At 45.3% G+C, this 19,831-nt stretch overlaps 1 protein-coding gene and 1 long non-coding RNA gene across 3 annotated transcripts in view; one reads left to right on the forward strand and one right to left on the reverse strand.

Moving 5' to 3' along the window:
- Nucleotides 1–11,233, reverse strand: part of MOSMO (modulator of smoothened) — a 49,496-nt gene extending 38,263 nt beyond the window's left edge. Inside the window, exon 1 of the mRNA XM_081131779.1 lies at nt 10,935–11,233. Coding sequence (XP_080987905.1) covers nt 10,935–11,040 — 106 coding nt within the window. The 5' untranslated portion in view covers nt 11,041–11,233. The remainder of the gene's footprint in view (nt 1–10,934) is intronic.
- Nucleotides 11,234–11,306: 73 nt separating this feature from the next.
- LOC308554556 lies at nt 11,307–14,659 on the forward strand. 2 transcript variants are annotated; one of them, XR_013998417.1, is made up of 2 exons: nt 11,307–11,859; nt 12,926–14,659. It is a non-coding gene; the product is annotated as an uncharacterized lncRNA (long non-coding RNA). The 2 variants fall into 2 exon arrangements; XR_013998418.1 differs by lacking the exon at nt 11,307–11,859 and adding an exon at nt 12,019–12,811.
- Nucleotides 14,660–19,831: the final 5,172 nt, after the last annotated feature.

Here is a 19,831-nt window from a genome sequence, read left to right on the forward strand (position 1 = left end):
AGTGTGGCTCAGTTGGTTAGGCTTCATCCCATACGCCAAAAGGTCCCTGATTCGATTCCAGTCAGGGCACAAGCCTGGATTGCAGGCTTGATCAATGGCAGGGGGCCTGCAGGAGGCAGCCTATCAATGATTGTTCTGCTCTTACATTAATGTATGTGTCTCTCCCTCTCCTTCCTCTCTTTCTAAAAATCAATAAAAAAATCTTAAAAGAGTAAAAAGTAATACAGAGGGGCTAGAATGTAGATCCATGTAGGGAAAAAAGTAGGAGCTAAAGTTGGAAAGATAAGCTAGAGCCATACTGTGAAGATCCTTGAGTATCTCCTGCTCTGTGGAAGACGAAGAGTAGTTTCTGGTACAAGCACACACAGTGGTGAACAGCCAGGACTCTGAAGCTAGACTTCCCAGGTTCAAATGTCGGCTCTTCTACTTACCAGCTGAGTGAACTTGGGCAAGTTACTTAACTTCTGTGTATCTCTGTGGGGCTAGTAACAGCACTTATCTACTATAGGGATGCTGTGAGATTAAATTAGTTAATATATGGAAAGTGCCTAGGAAAGTATCATAAAAGCAAATGCTATATAAGTATTTGCTATTATTACTATATTTATCTTTTGGAAAGATAAATTTAGCAGCAATGAATACATATGAACTGGAATGGAAAGTTCCCTGCCTTCTATCTACTTTTACTCATGCCATTCCACCTTCAAGCACAAGTCTTCCTAATTATTTAAAACTCACTATTAAGTACAACTGTTAAGCTCAAATTCCATCTCCTCCTCAACCACCTGAGCAGAAAGCTTCACTGCACATTTTACACTTATTTCATATGTATATAATTTTACCTTCACAAACACAGTACAGGTTTCTCAGGGATAAAATGCTTTTTCATTTGCTAAAGTGCAATCTCTCATAATATTTCATAGTTCTTTAAAGACCACACATGCTTCAATAAGCATTTGTTGTGAGACTGTCTGGAATAATGTCCCAGACATTATTCCATAGGGCATAGGACATTCCTATGGGAAGATTTAAGGAGTATTCATAGAAAAGAATTATTTTATCAAAATGAATAGTACTTCATAAACAAAGTGGTCATAAATGAAATGGCCTTAGAGATCTCCGACTTTGAAGTTAATGGTCTGATGAGCAGAACTAATCTGAAAACCTTTTTTTTTTAATCCTCACTGGATGATGTTGATTTGAGAGAGAGAGAATGAGAGAGAGAGAAACATTGATTGGTTGCCTCCGCCTTTACGTGCCTGGGCCCGGGATCAAACCAGCAACCTTTTGGTGTACAGGACGATTCTCTGACTAAACCACCCAGCCAGGGTAAACAAAGCCTTTTTTTGTTTTTTAAAAAGAACTTATAGTATTATAGTTGGAAGTAGACTCAACAGTGTTCCAGGTGAATAACTTACTGTGACTACACCACAAATGGAGAGACTAGTGACATTTTGCCCTCCCATTTTCTTATTTGACCCAATCAACTGCATTTTTCTTTACTCCTGTTTAATCTTTAACGATAGCAGTATATGGTCATTAGTTGAACAGATCTACATTAGAAGTCAACAGCTGCCTTTTTGCTCAATATACACAATAGCAAGTGTCAAAATGACAAATGTGACCTTTTATTTATAGCAATGTTAGTATAGAGACACACAAAAAAGTGCAGTTGTATTTGTTTTTTTGTTATTGTTTTTCCATATCCCATTTCATTGCTTATGTAAGCAGTGGGCCTTATTGTATATTCCTTTAGGGGAAGTTTAGACACATAATGAAGTATTACTGTTTATGAAGTCGTTATTGTTGAATTATAAATAAGAGCTTAATCATGCAACTTGAGTGGATAATTATTAGATAGTGACCTTGTTTTGTATCCTGTAAATAATTCAGGAGATTAGATTGTGCTGCTTCAGCAGTGACAATATATACGTATAAATTTCATATTTACAGCTTTACATGTTTATGATGGTTTATGTAAACATGATATATCTTTTAAGTTGTCAATGATTTATTTTCAAGTTCTGGCACTATACATTTCTTCCCCAAGTACTTCCTAGAATTCTCTGCCCAACTAGCAGCTAACAGTTAACTGCTAATGACACCTAGAAGAAATTTTATTCCATAAATAAAACTAAATTTAGTTGTACTACTTCCCAGGTTTCTACAAAGAAACAACCATCTTATGTATTTCAAACTTATTCTCAGTCTTTGAGGTGAGACTAATTAATTGACTCTTGATACTCCAACTGTAAAGTTTTACAGACAATTGCTCCTAAGTGTATTCCTTTAAAATTAATTTCTAGTCTGGCCGGGCATGGCTCAGCGGTTGAGCATCGACCTAGGATCCAGGAGATCGCAGTTCGATTCCTGGTCAAGGCACATGCCTGGGTTTCCAGCTTGATCCCTAGTCAGGGGTGTGCAGGAGGCAGCCAATCAATTACTCTCTCCCTTTCCTCTCCCTCTCCCCCCACTTCCTCTCCCTGAAATCAATAAAAATATAAAGAAAAAAATAATGATTTCTAAATTAAATGATTTACACTATTCATTGTGGTTATTTTACTCTTTAACCTATTGGAGAACAGAAAGTTGGGGTCTGAACCTACATAACAATTGAAAGTACTGAAAGAAGGCCCTGGCCGGTGCCACTCAGTGGTTAGGGCTGACCCACATACCAGAAAGTCTCGAGTTTGATTCCCGGTGAAGGGCATGCACCTGAGTTGCAGGTTGGATTCCTGGCCCGGTCGGGGTACATGTGGGAGGCAACCAATCGATGCGTCTCGCACACTGATGTTTCTCTCTCCCCCCCCTCTCTAAAAGTTAATGGAAAAAAATATCCTTGGGTGAGGATTAACAACAACAGAAAAAGCAAGTACTGAAAGAGGTATTAAGTCTGATGTAATTTTTATTAATACAAAAGCCCTCAACTATAACTAGTACAAGATTAATTACATGGCTAGTAAATAGTGGAACTGGGGTTTGACTACATGTTGGTTTTACCCCAAAATCTGGGTGCCCTTTCCAGTATGCTAGGCTGCCTTTCACTTAGGAAACCTCTTCAATCTGTTCCAGAAACATGTAAACCCGATGCAGTCCTAGGATTTGGTACTTAAATTTTACATTACCAGCACAACTGACTTTTCAGTCTCTTCCCAGACTGGACCCTGCTGGGTTTCTGAAGTATTTAAATACACACACACCATATTGCCTTAAATCTCTTTTTAGAGCAAGGCAAGACATATGTAAATAAATATAACAATACAAAAGGGAAATATTTAAAAATTCAGATGTTTTGATCTTTTAGATAATAAATAATTATGAATAAGATTTAAACATTTACTATATATTAGACCATGTGCTCCTTGGCAAGCGTGGCTCAGCGGTTGAGCATTGTCCAGGAGATCGAGGTTCGATTCCGAGTCAGGGCACATGCCTGGGGTTGTGGGCTTGATCCCCAGGAGGGAACGTGCAGGAGGCAGCCGATCAATGACTCTCTCATCATTGATGTTTCTATCTCTCCCTCTCCCTTCTCTCTAAAATCAATAGACATATTAAAAAAAAAAAAAAGTCTTAGCAGAATCTAGAGGATGACTTAAAAACAAACAAACCATGTGCTAAATTCCTTATATGCCATTTTTATTCCTCACAGCCACCCTTTGAGAGAAATATATCATCCTCATTTTATAGCTGAAAATCAAATTACATGCCCCAAATCATAAAGCTCATAAAAAGGGAATCCTAGAAATCAAATCTAGATATGTCTGACTCCAAATCCCACAGGACCATTTCACTGCATTGCAACTCCAATACAAATCTGGTATTTATCAGGAGTTAAACAACAACACTGTTTTAGGTCACACTAAGCTCAACAGTGGCAGACTGATGTACTTTATTATTACTATGACAGCTTTGAAAGGGACTCTGGATGCCAAGTGACAAAGAACTCAAGCCTAGTCAGGCTAATGAATGCAACAGCAATCATAACTCTATAATTTATTTTTCTGCATTTCCTTGCTTTTAATGATTTCCATTTATTTATGGCTTCTGTCCATACTCTTGGTCCCAGATTTCCCTTCTCCAAATCTTTTAGACCTACTCGCTTATACCCTTCATCCTGAAATGACTACATCTCTGTTGATAATGGTAAAAAGTGACGGCTTCTGGAACTAAGGTTACAAAGGAAAAAAATGCGTTGTTCAGGAAATCTAATCTTGTATTGGAAAATCTGGTCTACACTGGGATATTCACAGTATCATAACTTACCTTCAATCCTTAAGTATGCCTTGTAAGCACTGCAAGAAGACTGGTGTTTGAACTTTTTGTCAAAGTTCTTATTATTTGATATAATGAAATAAATAATACTGTCACTTAAAAAAAAACAAATAAAAAATAAAAATCTTTGTACCACTTTATCATTATGGAGAAGTGTTATTCTTGAAAGTAAAAAAAAATTCTTGACTCAAGTGCCCATCAATTGATAAATGAATAAAATGTGGTGTAGCCACATTATTTGGCAATAAAAAGAAATGAAGTACTGATATTTGCTATAATAGGGATGAATATTGAAAACATTATGCTAAGTAAATGAAGCCAGTCACAAAGGACCACATATTGCATAATTCCATTTATATGAAATGTCCAGAATATGCAAATTCATAGAGGCAGAAAGTAGCCTGTTGGTTGACTAGGAGGTTGGAGGGATGGCTAAAGGACATAGGGTTTCTTTCTGGGGTACTGAAATGTTCTAAAATTCAGTGTGGTGATGATGACACAACTCTATGAATATAATGAAAGCCACTGAATTGCCCCCTTTTATGTATTTTATGATTATGTGAATTACATTTCAATAAAGCTGTTTTTAAATTTACTAAAAAACCTCAAAAGGCCACTGAAGAAATTCTGTTAATGCTTTTCAATATAAAGGGGAACACAATATCAAGATTTTGTAGGTAACCAAATCCTGTCCTTTTCTACAAGTCATGTCCAAAGTGATTAACAACAAACAGTGCTCTAGATGGGCTGGCTTAACAACTGATGTTACAGACTTCCTTCACGCTAAAGCACTTTTGTGATCATAGAAGTCGTCACAGTTCAGAGGAAAAGGCTTATTATTTAATAATTTTCTAGCATTTAATAAATAGGTTTGCTTGGGCAGCTTGTAGTTTTTTTAAAACATGTTTTTACTGATTTTTTTTATAGAGAGAGGAAGGGAGAGGGAGGGAGGAAAAGAAATATTGATGAGAGAGAATAACTGATTGGCTGCCTCCTGCACACCCCTACTGGGGACTGAGCCCACAACTCCAGCGTGTGCCCTGACCAGGTATTGAACTGGTGACCTCTTGGTGCATGGGATGACACACAGCCAACCGAGCCACACCAGCAGGGCAGGTAGCTTCTAATTTTAATGTTTTGAACAAGGACCCTCAATTTGTGGGCCAGGATCTACCTGCAGATCTCGAACTCGCTTTTTCTTAATCCTCACTGGGGGGTGTCAGCCATCTCCTGGTTTCAAACAGGTAAAGCTTTCTCCCTTTTTCTAATGGGGGGAGGGGGTGCTGTGTTCAAGAGTGACTTCATGTGACTGGCAGTTTAGGATTAAAAAACAACACCTGGACATATGTGATCCAACTTTTTGCCCTTGGGAGCAAGTTGCCCAAGCGGAGCACTCATCTCAGTTTTTTTATGCTGGAAAATCTAATAAGGCAGGTCCCCCAGTCCTGCCTGGGATTTGATCCTTAAATCTGCTCACTTTTGAGGTCCCACAAGAAGTTGCTTGTCCACAGACATAAGCCACATTCCCCAATATCCTCTTACAAGTAATAAAATAACATCTTGGCTCCTAATGATTTTATTCATCCCCCCACCTCGATTAGTTCAGAATACAAGCAGGGAAGAGGGTATCAGTTATTGAGACCCTTACATACTCTAACATTCAGTCTAAGCAATTTTAAAAAGAACAAGAATGAAAATATTTTCAGAAATAAATACACTATGACAGATGACAATGTGGATATAAGAACCAATTCTAGAGAAAATTTTTTATTAGATAGAAGGGAGACGTTCCTTCACGTGCTGGAAGAGACTTTGGGGAAACATTTGGAAATCTTCATAAAGAACACTAAGGAAATCTGCCTAGGATGATTTAGGACGGTATAGCCCTAAGTGGTCACTAAAATCCTTGCTGCAAGGGGATGATGCCCCAGAATAAAGGCATCTCTAGATCATCTATAATTATCAGAAGAAGCTTAATTGTTGATCTTGTTAAAATTAATTCAATAAAACTAAAAAAATTTCTTTTTCACAAAAAGTTTCTTTAGGGATGAGAAGCCAGTGGCAGTGAGGTTAATGGACTTATACAAAGCAAAGGACATCACATTAAGACAGAAACCCAAGTCTCCTTTCCCAATTCTGTAATCTGGCAAAAATTTCAGCCAAGTTAATTAAAATTTAACCTCACTTAAGTAAATAAAGATATGCATAAATAAGATGCAGGCAACACTTCAATGAAGAGTTGTTTTTTAAGATTTTTTTAAAATATCCTCAACAGAGGATATGTTTATTGATTCTCTAGACAGAGAGAGAAACATCAATGTGAGAGAGAAATGTGGATTGGCTGCCTTCCATGTATGCCCTGACTGGGGACTGAACCTGCAACCTAGGTATATACCCTGACCAGGAATCAAACCCTAGAATTTTCGGTGTATAGGACGAGCGATGCTCCAACAAACTGAGCTATGCTGGCCAGGGCTAAAGAGTTGTTTTAAACTGAGTTTTTGCAACACTGAAACTCAAACCTCATGTGCAAACCATTGATATGTGGGAAAAATGTGGAAATGACTAGTTTACAGTGGCCAAAAATAAGCCTAAGAAATCAAACCATCGATGTAAAATTGCTTCAAAAACTTTAAAGCACTATATAAAATGCTATACGTTGCCACTGATGTTGAGTTCCAGCAACCAGAAGAAATCTGACCTCAGCATAACAGAATTATGTAATTGTCATTATATTCACCTATTATTACATTAACAGAACCTGTGATGAGTCCTTACTAAAGTGCCCCCACTATGTACTTCCTTTCCCCAGATAGGTACATAATACCTATTTCTGTTTCAATTATATCTTCAAAAGTTTGTGCATAATCTATAAGCTATTAGAATGAGCTCAGGAAATGTTACCACACACAGATGAAAATAAAAGGAATGTACTTTCTGATAAACTAAAAACTCTGCCAGCAGAAGCATGGTGCATGGTCCATAATCTTATGGTGATACAGTTTATTAGTTGGGATTTTAGAAAGTTCTTCAGCTTTCTGTTTTTTGAATATTTCATTCCCTTTTGTGACAGTTTAAGTAGAACCTAAAGAGTAGAGAGGCTAGAATAAGAAGAGAGACTGAAAGAGGAGGAACAGTGTGGGAATGAAGTCCAAAGCCAAGAGAGAAGACAATTTATGTGACTTGTGCTAAGTCTGACCATGCTATTCTTCATGTTTTCTTATTTCCAAGAACAATTAACAAATTCTGAGCTTTAATTTCAAAACGGGGATCCTGACACCTGTTATTATAAACGGTAACAGCAATACAATACATAATTTTTTTTTTAAAAGAATAGTTCATTGATTTTTAGCAAGAGGGGAAGGGAGGAGAGAGAAAGAAACACTGATGTAAGAAAGACACATCTGTTAGCTGCCTCCTGCAAGCCCCCTACAGGGGATCAAGCCCAAAATCTGGGCATGTGCCCTGATGGGGAATGGAACCAGAAACCTTTTGTTGCATGGGACTATGCCCAACCAACTGAGCCACAGTGGCCAGGGCAACACCACCTAACTTTTATTGAGCACTTACATGTGTCAGGCACGGTTTTAAGTGTTTACATGGATAAACTCAATTAGTCACCACAACAACCCAATAACATGGGTACTATTATTATCCCTGTTTTATAGAAGAAGAACTGTAAAGAGAGAGGCTAAGTGACTTGCCCAAAGCCACAGAGCTAGAAGTGATAAAGTTTGGATTTGAATCCTGAAACTTTGCCTTAGTAGTTCACTGCAGTGGTTTTCCAACTACATTCTGCAGAACCTTTTGGCTCCAGGAATTCTACTTTCAAAATACATTCTGACCATTTAAAAATCACAGTAAAAACACCACAATCAAAACTTTTATATTGGATGTAATGCACCAAAGGGAACCAACACAACTTTTTGCTGCCAGGTTAAGTCACTTTTGTGCAGATCTTAGAATAAAGTTAGTCTTGTCACTTCTGAGGTCTTATATGAACTTCCTGTAAATGTTTCATTGATTTGGAAGGTGTAAATCTGCACTGATTTATTTATTTATTTACTTTAACTCAAGACTAGCTTTGTCTGCTCAGGTAAAAGGAGCATACAAACTCAATCAAACACCAGGTAAAATTCAGGTACATCTTATCACAGTGGAAGAGCAAAAGAGTGAAAAAGGCACATATCCCAGTCATTTTAAGTTCTGTGGGCTTATTGTCTGACATAGTTAAGGTAAGAAACACGGGTTAGTTATGACTTCGAAAAATGTCCTACTGTTTCTATCATCTATTATTCATTCCTCTTTCCAGCTACAGAACATTTAACTGAAGGGTATCTGGAGACAGCAAGGGAAACTGTTAGAAAAAAAAATCATCACCTCCTTCACCCCACTTTGGCCACACATTCCCACTGTCACACTCTGGACCATGTGTCCACAATCCCCTGCCCTTCCTCTTTGCTGTATCAACCATGCCCAAGCAGGTCTGATTCCACTGGGTCCACTCTTCCATTGACCATATGCTGTCTGCTATTCATTGACCAATCCATTGCTCTTTCCTTTACTCACTTTTACTCTTTACCCAGCTGAGAGTCCATGAGCCATCATTATAAGGATATTCTGACCAATACCCTAAACACCTCTGCTCCACTGTCATTTTGTTCCACGCAGCTGGCAAACACCAGCCCCTAAAGAACCTTCTATTGGCCTTCACCACACACTGGTACCAAAGTAGCTGAGCACTCCTAGAGAAGGTCAACAGGCAGATTGGTTATCACACTGTATGTTCATGACCACCGACTTCTATGAGGCTTCCACGATGCTAGACAATCCTACTATGTCACTGGCTGGCATGCTCCTTCTGCAACTATTCACTTACTTCAAACATTTTACTCCAAACCTTGGACTTGTGTCCCTCCCATCTCCACAGCAACACAGCAGAAGACTTAGCCTACTAATCTGAAGGAGCTGTACTCATCCTATCCTTGCTTTCTTTTGAATATAACAGAGGAGATAGATACCCTTCCCCAGCGCTTTGAATGCTGCCCTCTTCCATCTTCTCAGGAATGTTATGCTGTTACTTATCTCTTTCTTCTCCCGTACAGATAACAGTTCCCTCTCTCAACTAGAGCTTCCTAAGGATTAGTCTATTTTATACATTGCAATTCCACCTACAACTTCTTTGCAAGCATCTTTTCTGCTAAAACAGTGAAACCTCTTTGCCCTTAAGTACGTAAAGCCCCAAAGACAGTCTCACAAAAGGAGTCACTGCATAGATAATTAGGATAAAAACAAGAACAGGCCATGAAGTAGGTATCACACATAAAACTGTACAAACTGGTAATGCTGATGTTGCCAACGTTTTCAGAAATAAAGCCCACAGTTTCACCAAATTCTAAACCATTGTGATATCTCAAATGCTTTAAAATTTAAAAAAAATTGACATATAACAATGTATATGTTTAAGGTGTACGATATGTTGATTTCATACATTTATCTACTGCAATAGGATTGCCGCCATAGCATTAGCTAACACCTCTATCACCTCACGTGATAATATATACTATGCTTTACAATCTAGAGCTCTGCTAAAACTGTAGAGACAAGAAGAGGAGCAGAGTTTTTCAGTGTCATTTTAACCAGTAAATCTGACAGCATGATTTTATGTTATTAGGTCTAGATGAGCGAGAGAAGGGTGGGAGGAGGAAGCAACAAATGTCCCAGCTTTTTAAGAGCTAAAAATATTGCAGGATAAATACAGAACCGTAAGTAATACTTAAGAAGCAGTTTGACAGCATAGTGATACATTTTTATAACAAATTGTTCACGGAGGGAGCTTGACATTCCCAACCCCCAATATTCCCTTCGCCTGCAACAAGCAGTTAGAAAACCCGCGCGGGCAGTCACCTGCCATGCCCTCCCTTCAGAAGGATGCCACCTCTGTTCGGCCAGCTGCTCCTGCCCTGCTGCTGAGGGCTCCGCGGTTACGGCAGGCACCGCTCCTGCGGCCGAGCTGCCTGCAACTCTGAAGTGTTGTTTAATTTTGTAATACTATTAAGATCTCTAAAGCGTTTTGTGATGCGCTGGAATGAACGATGCTCCATAAAACGAAGTTTATTATTAGTAGGCTCATAGCTCCCGGGCCCAAAATAAAGCCAAAGTATAACCACAGAGACTTCAAAGGGAAGATCGGAAGCCACTGGCGTCTCCAACGCTGCCAAGCGCGCAGGAGCTGGGCGGGGGCGCGGGGAGGGGGTCCTGCCCCGCGCCCCCCCCCCACCCCGGGCACCAGGGACCCGGCCTCTTCCGCCACAGCTCCCCGCCCCGCTTCCTCGGGGTCGAGGTCGGCCCTGGCTCCTCTGCATCTCTCCCCGCCCTCAAGCAGCCTCGCTCCGGCCCCAGCCTCCCCGCCTGCTTCCGAATTCCTCCACCGGTGCCTCAGTTTCCTCCAAATACCTTTCTTCCCGTTTCCCACCTGGACTTTTTTTTTTTTAACCCAGGACAAAGCTGGCTCCCCCGCGACACTCAGGTCGGGGGGCTGTCTCCCGTCACGCAGCTTCCCGGTCCGGAACCCGCCAGTCCAACCCAGTCTCCTCGCCCCTCGGCCACTTTTCCTCAGCCGGGACCCGCCTCATCACCCTTCCCCGGCCCCCGCCGCTCACCCGCGGACTCCCCGGTGTTGATCCAGTCGGGGTTGGCTATGCTGGCGATGGCGAAGATATCGGCGGCGAGAAAGAGACATCCTGAGATGATGGTCAGTTTATCCATCTCCCCGCCCCACTCCCCCCACCCCCCGAGCCCCGGGCAGGCCGCGGCCTCACGCCTCGCGCCCCATGGGTCGCCGCCGGGGCCCGGAGTCCCCGCGCCGCCGCCTCGATGCCCTCGGCCCCGCGCCGCTCGCGCCCTCAGCGCGCCCGGGACCTGCAGCCGCGGCGCGGCCCGCACAGCCCGATCCGCCGCCCGCCCCGGAAGTGCTCGGCGCGCCCTCCCCTCACCCGGAAGCGAAGCCGCGACGCGGATCCCGCCGCGTCCACTGGCCTCTGCCGCCCGGCTGGCGCCTGTCGCCGCACCACTGTTCCCGGATGTCTCCTTGGCCGCCGGCGCAGGCCCTGCCCGGCTCCGGGTTTCTTCCGGCGGCCACGCCTTCTCGCCGGTGATAGTGATGTGGTTCCCGTCGTTCATGACCTTTGGTCACAAGATGCCCCTCAGTCCCCAGCCTGAGACTGGAAGGGGGCGGGGGAGCGCCCGCGTTCCAGCTGGAGGGCCCCGCAGCCCTTGCCACCTCGTCTCGTCGCCTCTCGGTGCGGTGACCGACCCCGTGGTCCGGAACCGTCGCGCCTGCCGTGCGCCAGGCGCCGGGGCGCGCGTGGGAGACCAGGTCGCCGCTCTCCTGGAGCGGACACCCTCTGGGAAAAGGACAGAAACTCGTTAAAACCTCGTCTTTACAGATAATTCCCGGTGTTGATCTATGAATTTAATTGGGGTCGGTCAGACGAGGGGGACACTGCGACCGCCGAGGGCCCGCAGCGCCGACCGCTGAGGATCTGGGCGGGACCGCCCCGGGCTGCGGAGAAGGGGGCGCAGAAGGTAGCGCGGCGGCGCCGGGGGCCCGGGGCGCGTGGGCCTCTAGGGGCGGCGGGGGCCCGGGGCGCGTGGGCCTCTAGGGGCGGCGGGGGGCCCGGGGCGCGTGGGCCTTTAGGGGCGGCGGGGTCCGGGACCCCGGAGTGATGCGTGAAAGACCGAGGGGCGGGCGGAGGGCGGACGCAGCGCCGGAGGAGCCGCGGTGAAGCTTTAGGGTTTTACTCCGGGTGCAGCGGCAGGCCCTGGGTTTTCAGCAGGAAAGTGAGCTCTTTTTTAATCTGTAGGTAATGTAGGCTGTGGGGGGGGGGGGCAAGAGTGAAAGCAGGGATATCATCTAACAGACCAAGCAGTGCGGGAGAGAGGTGTTGCTGTGACTGGGGTGACAGTGGTTAACCTTTATCCGCGGAAAGGGAACTGTAGTTCCCGGCAAGGAGTGGGTCCCGCTGGCCGAATGGGAACTTTCCTTCCCACTTCATTTGAGTTATTTCTCGCTCCTTCTATGATGATGGTTGGAGTGCGTAATGATGTCAGGACTATTTATCTCTCAACAAATGTCCCTTTTGACCTGCTAGCCCGCCCCCCTTTTTCTGGGCAGTATCTATAACAACAAACGTTGTCTTGGAACTCCCCTCCTCGCTCAGCACCTCCCCCTTCTGACACGCTGCGCGGGCACTTTCTTATGAGTGTCTGACAAGGAACTTTTGGCCTGGGATTCCCCTCGCTCAACACAGGCCCCTTTCAACGTGTAAGCTGGCCCTTACTTATCTGAGGAGGATACAACAAGCTTAGGCCTTGGATTCCGCTCGCTGTTGCTATCTCTTCTGGGCTAAGATTTTTTTAGTTCCCCTGCTACTTCGATGGCGAACAGTTCCCTCAAAGTTGTCTGAGTGTTATAAGCATTTATTCAAACTCTCCTGATTCTTTGGCTGGCTTTTTATTGACTGCTCCATTTATTTCGGTATGTATTACTTACATTTCGTAATTGAAAATTTTCTCCACGAAGCAATCCTCACTTGGATAAAAATCTTTGTGTGCATATATTTTTGTATTTATTCGCTGCATTTTTATTCAGGAAAAAAACACTCTAACGTCACCATGAATCGCAAAAGAAAATTACAAGAGAGTGAAATTATGGAGGAACTTTTCGCAGACAGCGATTCCCACGCACAATGACAGCTCCGAGGAAGAGGATGGCAGCATCGACCAAGACTTAGCTCAAACTCAGGCAAAGGAGTGGGTGAAAAAGTCAAGGAGCTATGTATTTCAACATCCATTCATTTTTTCCGGTGGTGAAAAGGGTTTGAATGCAAATGAAGCTCCTAATACCACGGTAGGTTCCTCACCCATGACAGTATTTTTCCTCTATTTTCAAGAAGTTATTCGCCTGCTAGTGCTTGAGACAAACAGATATTACTCCCAGTTTATACAGAAAAAGGAAGTTGGATCATCTCTGGAACCTGACATAAAATACTCTGAAATGTGTACTTTTTTGGCAATTGTGATTCAAATGGGACATAATATCCGAGATTCTCTAAAAGACTATTGGGCACGATTGGAACAGTTTTACACCCCTTTCTATGGCAATGGCACGCGATAGGTTCTTACATAGCCTTAGATTTTTACATTTCACAAACAATGAGAATGAACCGAACAGGAATGATGAAAGTTATGATAGACTCTGGAAGATAAGAAACCTTTCTGATGTTCTCAATGAAAAATATTCTAAACTTTACAGGCCTTCAGAGTACCTAGCAGTGGATGAAGTCATTGTTCTTTTCAAAGGCAGAGTGATTTTCAAACAATACATTCCAAAAAAACATGAGAGGTTCGGAATAAAAATCTATAAGTTGTGTGACTCAGCGGGATATACAGTAGATATGACTGTTTACCTGGGGAAGGACAGGCAAAACGCAGCAAAAGACATAACAGCTACGCATGCGACTGTGAAAACTTTGACAAGAAGAGTGGAAGGAAGGGGGCATAAGCTTATGATGGATAATTTTTTTCTTCTGAACTTTTCGATGACCTAAGGAAAATAAAAATAAATTGCTGTGGGACAGTTAGAGCAAATCGAATTGGTTTGCCGAAAGAATTCAAAGACAAGAAATTGAAAATGAAACGCGGAGATGTGAAGGTGAGATGCAGACGAGATCTAACGGCGATTATTTGGAGAGATAAAAGAAATGTCCATATGTTGACAAATATGCATGTGCCACCTGAAGAGAGGAACTTCTGTGATAGCCAAGGGAAAGCTCTGAAACCTGGAGTCATGAAAGACTACAACAAACATCTGGGTTACGTTGATAAATCCGACAGAATGGCTAATAGTTACTCCATTAGCAGACAAACTTGGAAGTGGACGAAAAAGTTATTCTTTCACCTCCTTGATCTGACTATTCTAAATTCATGGATTGCCTTTGTTTCTGTAGGGAGCAAGATGACCCATCGAGATTTTTGTTTGGCGCTCGTGAGAAATCTTTTGGAGGCCGCTAGGGAGGAGAATGAACCTACTTATTGCCTGATAGGCCAGCCTGCTGCTGCGTCAACAAACGGCATTCGCTTCGACGCGAGAGAGAACGAGCACTGGATAGAGAGAGGAAAGAAAGCCAGATGCCGCGTATGCTCACTTCGCAGCAAAGAAAGTCGCACGGGTTTTTGATGCTCAAAGTGCAACGTAGGCCTGTGTATAGACAACTGTTTCAAATTATTTCACACAAAAACTAATTTAGAATAAAAAGAACTTTTTGAATACCATTTCCAAGAGTGAAACGTTAAGAAAATGTAATAATAAAAAATGAAATGTGTATTTTTTGTATTGAAAAAATGTAATTTAAATTGTAAATGTAATTTTTATATTTTTTAACATCAGTAACATATATTAAAAAATAACTTTAATAATAGACAATACATTTTTTTTATAAATGTTTTTACTTTTCATAAATAACTCAAAAAATAGATAAGATAGAGGCAAAAAAGTAAATGCCTGCAGAGCTGAATTTAAATGCCCAAAAAAGCTCCGGCCGGGGGACCCCACTACGGGAATTTAAATGCCATCTTTTAAAGGTTAAGATGGAGAAAAATGGACAATTTGGATGTTTTGTAGGCAGAGGGAATGGCTAGCTGATAGTGAGGTTGAAAGAGAGGACTCAGGAATGACCCCTAAACTTTTCGCCTGAGTCACCAGGTGTTTGGTGATAATTTTTACTTCCTGGGGCCTAAGGAGAGGCTTAGGTTGGATGGATAACCAGAAAAACAAACAAAAAACACAAAGACACTGGCATAATTTGTTAGCAATACAGATGGTCTATCATTCTGTAATTTTGCGATCTAGTGAAGGTTTCCTTTTGTCTCGTGGCTCATGGACCAAATCACCATTCACCCTGAATTTGGATCCAGCTTTCTTCCTGGATGGTACCCATGCAGCCCCCAGATGAGAGACTTTCCCCCTGAATGCCACTTAATTTATCTTTAGAAAGTCCAAGAAGAGTGACATCTGTCTCTATTTTTGGAATGCCTATATATCCACAAAATTCACCAAACCCAACGGCCTTGCAGAAATGCAGAGTTATCAGTGTCACCACATAGACTGGGTGAGAAGCGATTTGATTGCTAGCCTAGAGACATTCCTGTTCAGCCCTGGCTGGTGTGGCTCAGTTGGTTGAGCACCATCCCATGTACCAAGAGGTCGGCAATTCCATTCCCAGTTAGGGCACCATGCCCAGGTTGCTGGCTCCATCCCCAGTAGGGAGTGTGCAGGAGCTCATCCATGTTTCTCTCCCTCCCTCTCCCTCCTTCTCTCTCTAAAATCAATAAAAACATTAAAAAAAAAATACATTCCTGTTTAAACATCGGTCTCTTAAGGGGGAGGATTATTTTTTAATTATTATACCATTTATTTTTCCACTGCCACAGAAATTGGCACAAGCTAACGTATATATTCCAGGAATTCAGATATGCATGTCACATTACTGCAGGAGGTCTCCACTTATTTTTTATTTTTTAAATTACTGGAGAACTTTGATGGAATCATATTCTTGGCTTATTGTCTGGTGTTTCTATTGCCCAAAATAGAAGAAACTCCCAACTAGACAGTTCTGAATTCTCAAATAATGTCCACTGATGTTCACCACTGGGAAGCTGATGAGAATCCCAGGGTGAAATTTTGGAACAGCTTGCCTGTTCAAACTGCGACTGAGTGGAATGATGATGACTTGATTCTTGTGTTTAAAAAATACAAGGATACATTTTTTCTACCCAACAACACTTACCAGGCCCTCCTGCCTCTGCCTCTCCATAAAAGTTTCTGGATTTAAGATTAAAGCGTAAAACCAACCAGTATGGAGTCTAAAAATTTAAAACATTTTTACCAGATAAATGGCTGCATGTCACTACAGATAATGGGAGGGGAGTGGGGGTGGGGGGCCATGCAGGGACCAAATACTATGTTTACAGATTTCCCATTAATCCTATTTTCAGCCCCACATCTCTTTCTTGCCTCCCAATACCTGGCGCTTCAAAGTCCTAAGTCTCTGAGATCCATGGGACAGATCAGTTCTCTTTATGTCTCAGTCTAGATTTTAGTTGAGGCGAACCCTAGGGATTAGGGAGAGATGGTATGACAGAGTAAAAAGAATACAGAGCTATAGTCTAGTCCCACCCCTGCTACTGAAACATGGGAAAGTTGTGTCACCTCTTTGGGTCTCTTTCCCCCATCTGACCTAAAAGAGTCAGGCACTCTGCTTCAGTGGTAGAACCTCGTTGTCCTCTTACCCCTAAGCAAAGCAGCAGGGACTTTTCAGAGAGGGTGAGCCACGAAGCTCCTTAAGGCAGAAAGTTTTTGAGGACCCAGAAGAACATAGAAGGCCCCAGGAGGGAGCTATGCTGGCAGCCTGAAGTCATAAATAGCCATTTTGCACTGTTAGAGGGCTGTGAACACAGTGTGCTTTATTGTGATGGATGGAAGGCAGAAGCTGAAGCCAGATGGGTCCCCTGGGAAAGTGGAGGAGGGGACTGTGCAATCACTCTTCTCCTTAAGGAGTCACTTTGGCCTGAATGGATAAGGAACACCTGCCTCCCTGGGGTTTAAGTTGACCATGTGGGCCAGGAGCTTGCTGGACCCACTTCACGTATGCACCTAGGGTTTCCGGAATTAGATTCAACAAAAGAGCGACATCCAGAAATAAACAGCTTGTGCCTTGGGCGAAAGTCACTCTTAGTCGCTCGGATTGGCTTCCGTGGGATAAACAATACATTATCAACTAGTGTGCAGGAGTTTCGTAGGGAGTGTTCTCAGGACCAACTCCTTTGGGGGAAGGGGAGCATGCAGGACTGAGCAGAGGAAGCATTCGCCACGGTGCAGACACGGGTCACTGGCAGGCCCCTCGGGGAGCTCTGAAGCCTGATGGCTATTTGGGGTTGTTAGCTGGGGTAGAAGGGCCCACATGGATCGTGTGGGTGCCCAACCATTCCATTTTACTACTGGTGAAAAATTGAACAATCTAAGTGCTTCCCCATCGATGGGGTCCTCATTGTTCCCTGGGCAGTGAGTCATCCAGCTCCCAAATTCCGTTGTAGCTCCTACTCTTTCAGACCACCCCAACTGCTGGTGCAGGTGGGTTCTCTGGGAAACACTGAGTTGCAGGGAGTTTATTGGGGACTGTGCTTGGGACCCACACCTATGGGGGAAGGGAAGGGAAGGAAGTAGGACCAGGCAGGAGAAGTTGGGTTACAGTGCAGGCACAGGTGGACCTCAGTGAGCCCCGCAGGGAGCTCTGAAGCTGGGATGGCCCTTCAGAGTTGTCTGAGTTGGGCTGAGGGAGCCAGTGTTTACCCTGCATTGACCAGTCACTGGTTCCTGGCTGACCTGGGAAGGTGTGAGCTTGGGCAAGAAGCTCTCTTCATCTAGCAGCAAGGGGGGTGGGGGGCGGGGAGGGAAGTCCTTTGGTCCTGAAGGGGGATCTGGGTGGCACAGCACAGCATCCAGGACAGTCTGTATCCTGCAATCTAACCATCAGTGTGATCTTGGCATCCCCTCAAAAGCATTTTCAGCCTGGGTTGGAGGGGAAGTGGGTGGAGGCCCTGGGCCCCACCCAGAGGTTCTCCCCTCACAGAGCCTTGCTGCTGCCCTGCCTCATTCCCACAAACACTCACCATTCCCCTACTGATAGGGAAACAGAAGAGATGGATGTGTTTTATGGTAGAATTAATTTGGCATCTGGACAGATGCTTCGCCAGATGGTTTGGAGAAGGAAACAGGCTATCCATCATGAGAACCCCCCTGCAGGAGGCTCCTTGAGGTTGGGCATAGGGGGGAACAGGACTCTGTTCACTTCCCTTTGTACCAGCCTCTGCATCACAGGATTTATCCAACAAGAAATATGCCCTGGCTTATTGTCTGGGTAGAGGAACAGAAACAGCTGAATACGCTGGGACCTGCCCAGGTTTGGACACCTCGGCACAGCGCCCGACGCCTACTAGGTGCGTGATTGCTCTGTGATTGCTGTTTACTGACCCCAGGAGTGAGGGCAGGTGCTCAGCCTGATCCGAGTGGGGAGCACAGAGGGCCCACCTCATTCTGTTGTTTTCTGTTTCTTTTAGAATTTATTTTTGCTAATTTATATTTTCCTAAATCTGCCCACTCCAGATCTGTTTTTTACATCTCTGTTCCGAGAAGTAGAGCCCTTGTTTGTCTTGTCAGCTGTCGTGTCCCTAGCATCAGGGCAAACTGTAGAGCAGGCTTCTGTATGAGGGAACCTCCGCCGAAGGAAGGTTTCGGTTTTTGTGTTTTTGTGTGTGTGTGGCCCCCCCCCCCAAAAAAAGAATTAATTAATTAATTAATTACAATTAATTAATTGTAATTAAAAGAATTAATTACAATCCAAACCGTGACTCGTTTTTTCACAGATCACCCTTGGCCTTTTCTCACTCAAAATATCCATGAAAAAAAAAGGGCAGTTCCAAAGCAGTTGCCATTGTTGATATAACCGTGGGAAATGCCCTTCATGGGGGGCAGGGGGAGGCAGTGATCCCCGGGATGGCCTCTGCGCACCATCTCACATCTTTAAGACCCTCCAGGTGCTTTCCCCGCTCTCCCCATGTCAGTGACTTTTCAAGGATGGGTGCGAGCCCGCGGTGAGCGGCACGGTACTGGTTCCCGCAGACGTTTTGCTTTTCTCCGCCAAAACCCTCACGCTCCATTTTCCAAGGTCCGCTGAGGCCTCGGGTGCCGGCTCTGCCGCCCAGCTTCTGGGCGCCGGGGTCGCGGGGCGCCGGGAGCAGCCCTCGGCGCGCGCAGGCTCCCCCGGCCTCCCGCAGGCTCCCCGGGCCTCCCGCAGCGTCCGCGCGCTCCGGCTCCCCCCGGCCTCCCGCGCGCTCCCGCTCCCCCGGCCTCCCGCAGGCTCCCCCGGCCTCCCGCGGCGTCGGCGCGCTCTGGCTCCCCCAGCCTCCCGCAGCGTCCGCGCGCTCTGGCTCCCCCCGGCCTCCCGCGGCCGCCCGCGCGCTCTGGCTCCCCCCGGCCTCCCGCGGCCGCCCGCGCGCTCTGGCTCCCCCGGCCTCCCGCGGCCGCCCGCGCGCTCTGGCTCCCCCGGCCTCCCGCAGCGTCCGCGCGCTCTGGCTCCCCCCGGCCTCCCGCGGCCGCCCGCGCGCTCTGGCTCCCCCGGCCTCCCGCAGCGTCCGCGCGCTCTGGCTCCCCCCGGCCTCCCGCGGCCGCCCGCGCGCTCTGGCTCCCCCGGCCTCCCGCAGGCTCCCCCGGCCTCCCGCGGCGTCGGCGCGCTCTGGCTCCCCCAGCCTCCCGCAGCGTCCGCGCGCTCTGGCTCCCCCCGGCCTCCCGCGGCCGCCCGCGCGCTCTGGCTCCCCCGGCCTCCCGCAGCGTCCGCGCGCTCTGGCTCCCCCCGGCCTCCCGCGGCCGCCCGCGCGCTCTGGCTCCCCCGGCCTCCCGCAGCGTCCGCGCGCTCTGGCTCCCCCCGTCCTCCCGCGGCCG

The sequence above is a fragment of the Miniopterus schreibersii genome (assembly GCF_964146895.1).
Source record: "Miniopterus schreibersii genome assembly, chromosome: 3".
NCBI classification, from domain to species: Eukaryota; Metazoa; Chordata; class Mammalia; order Chiroptera; family Miniopteridae; genus Miniopterus; species Miniopterus schreibersii.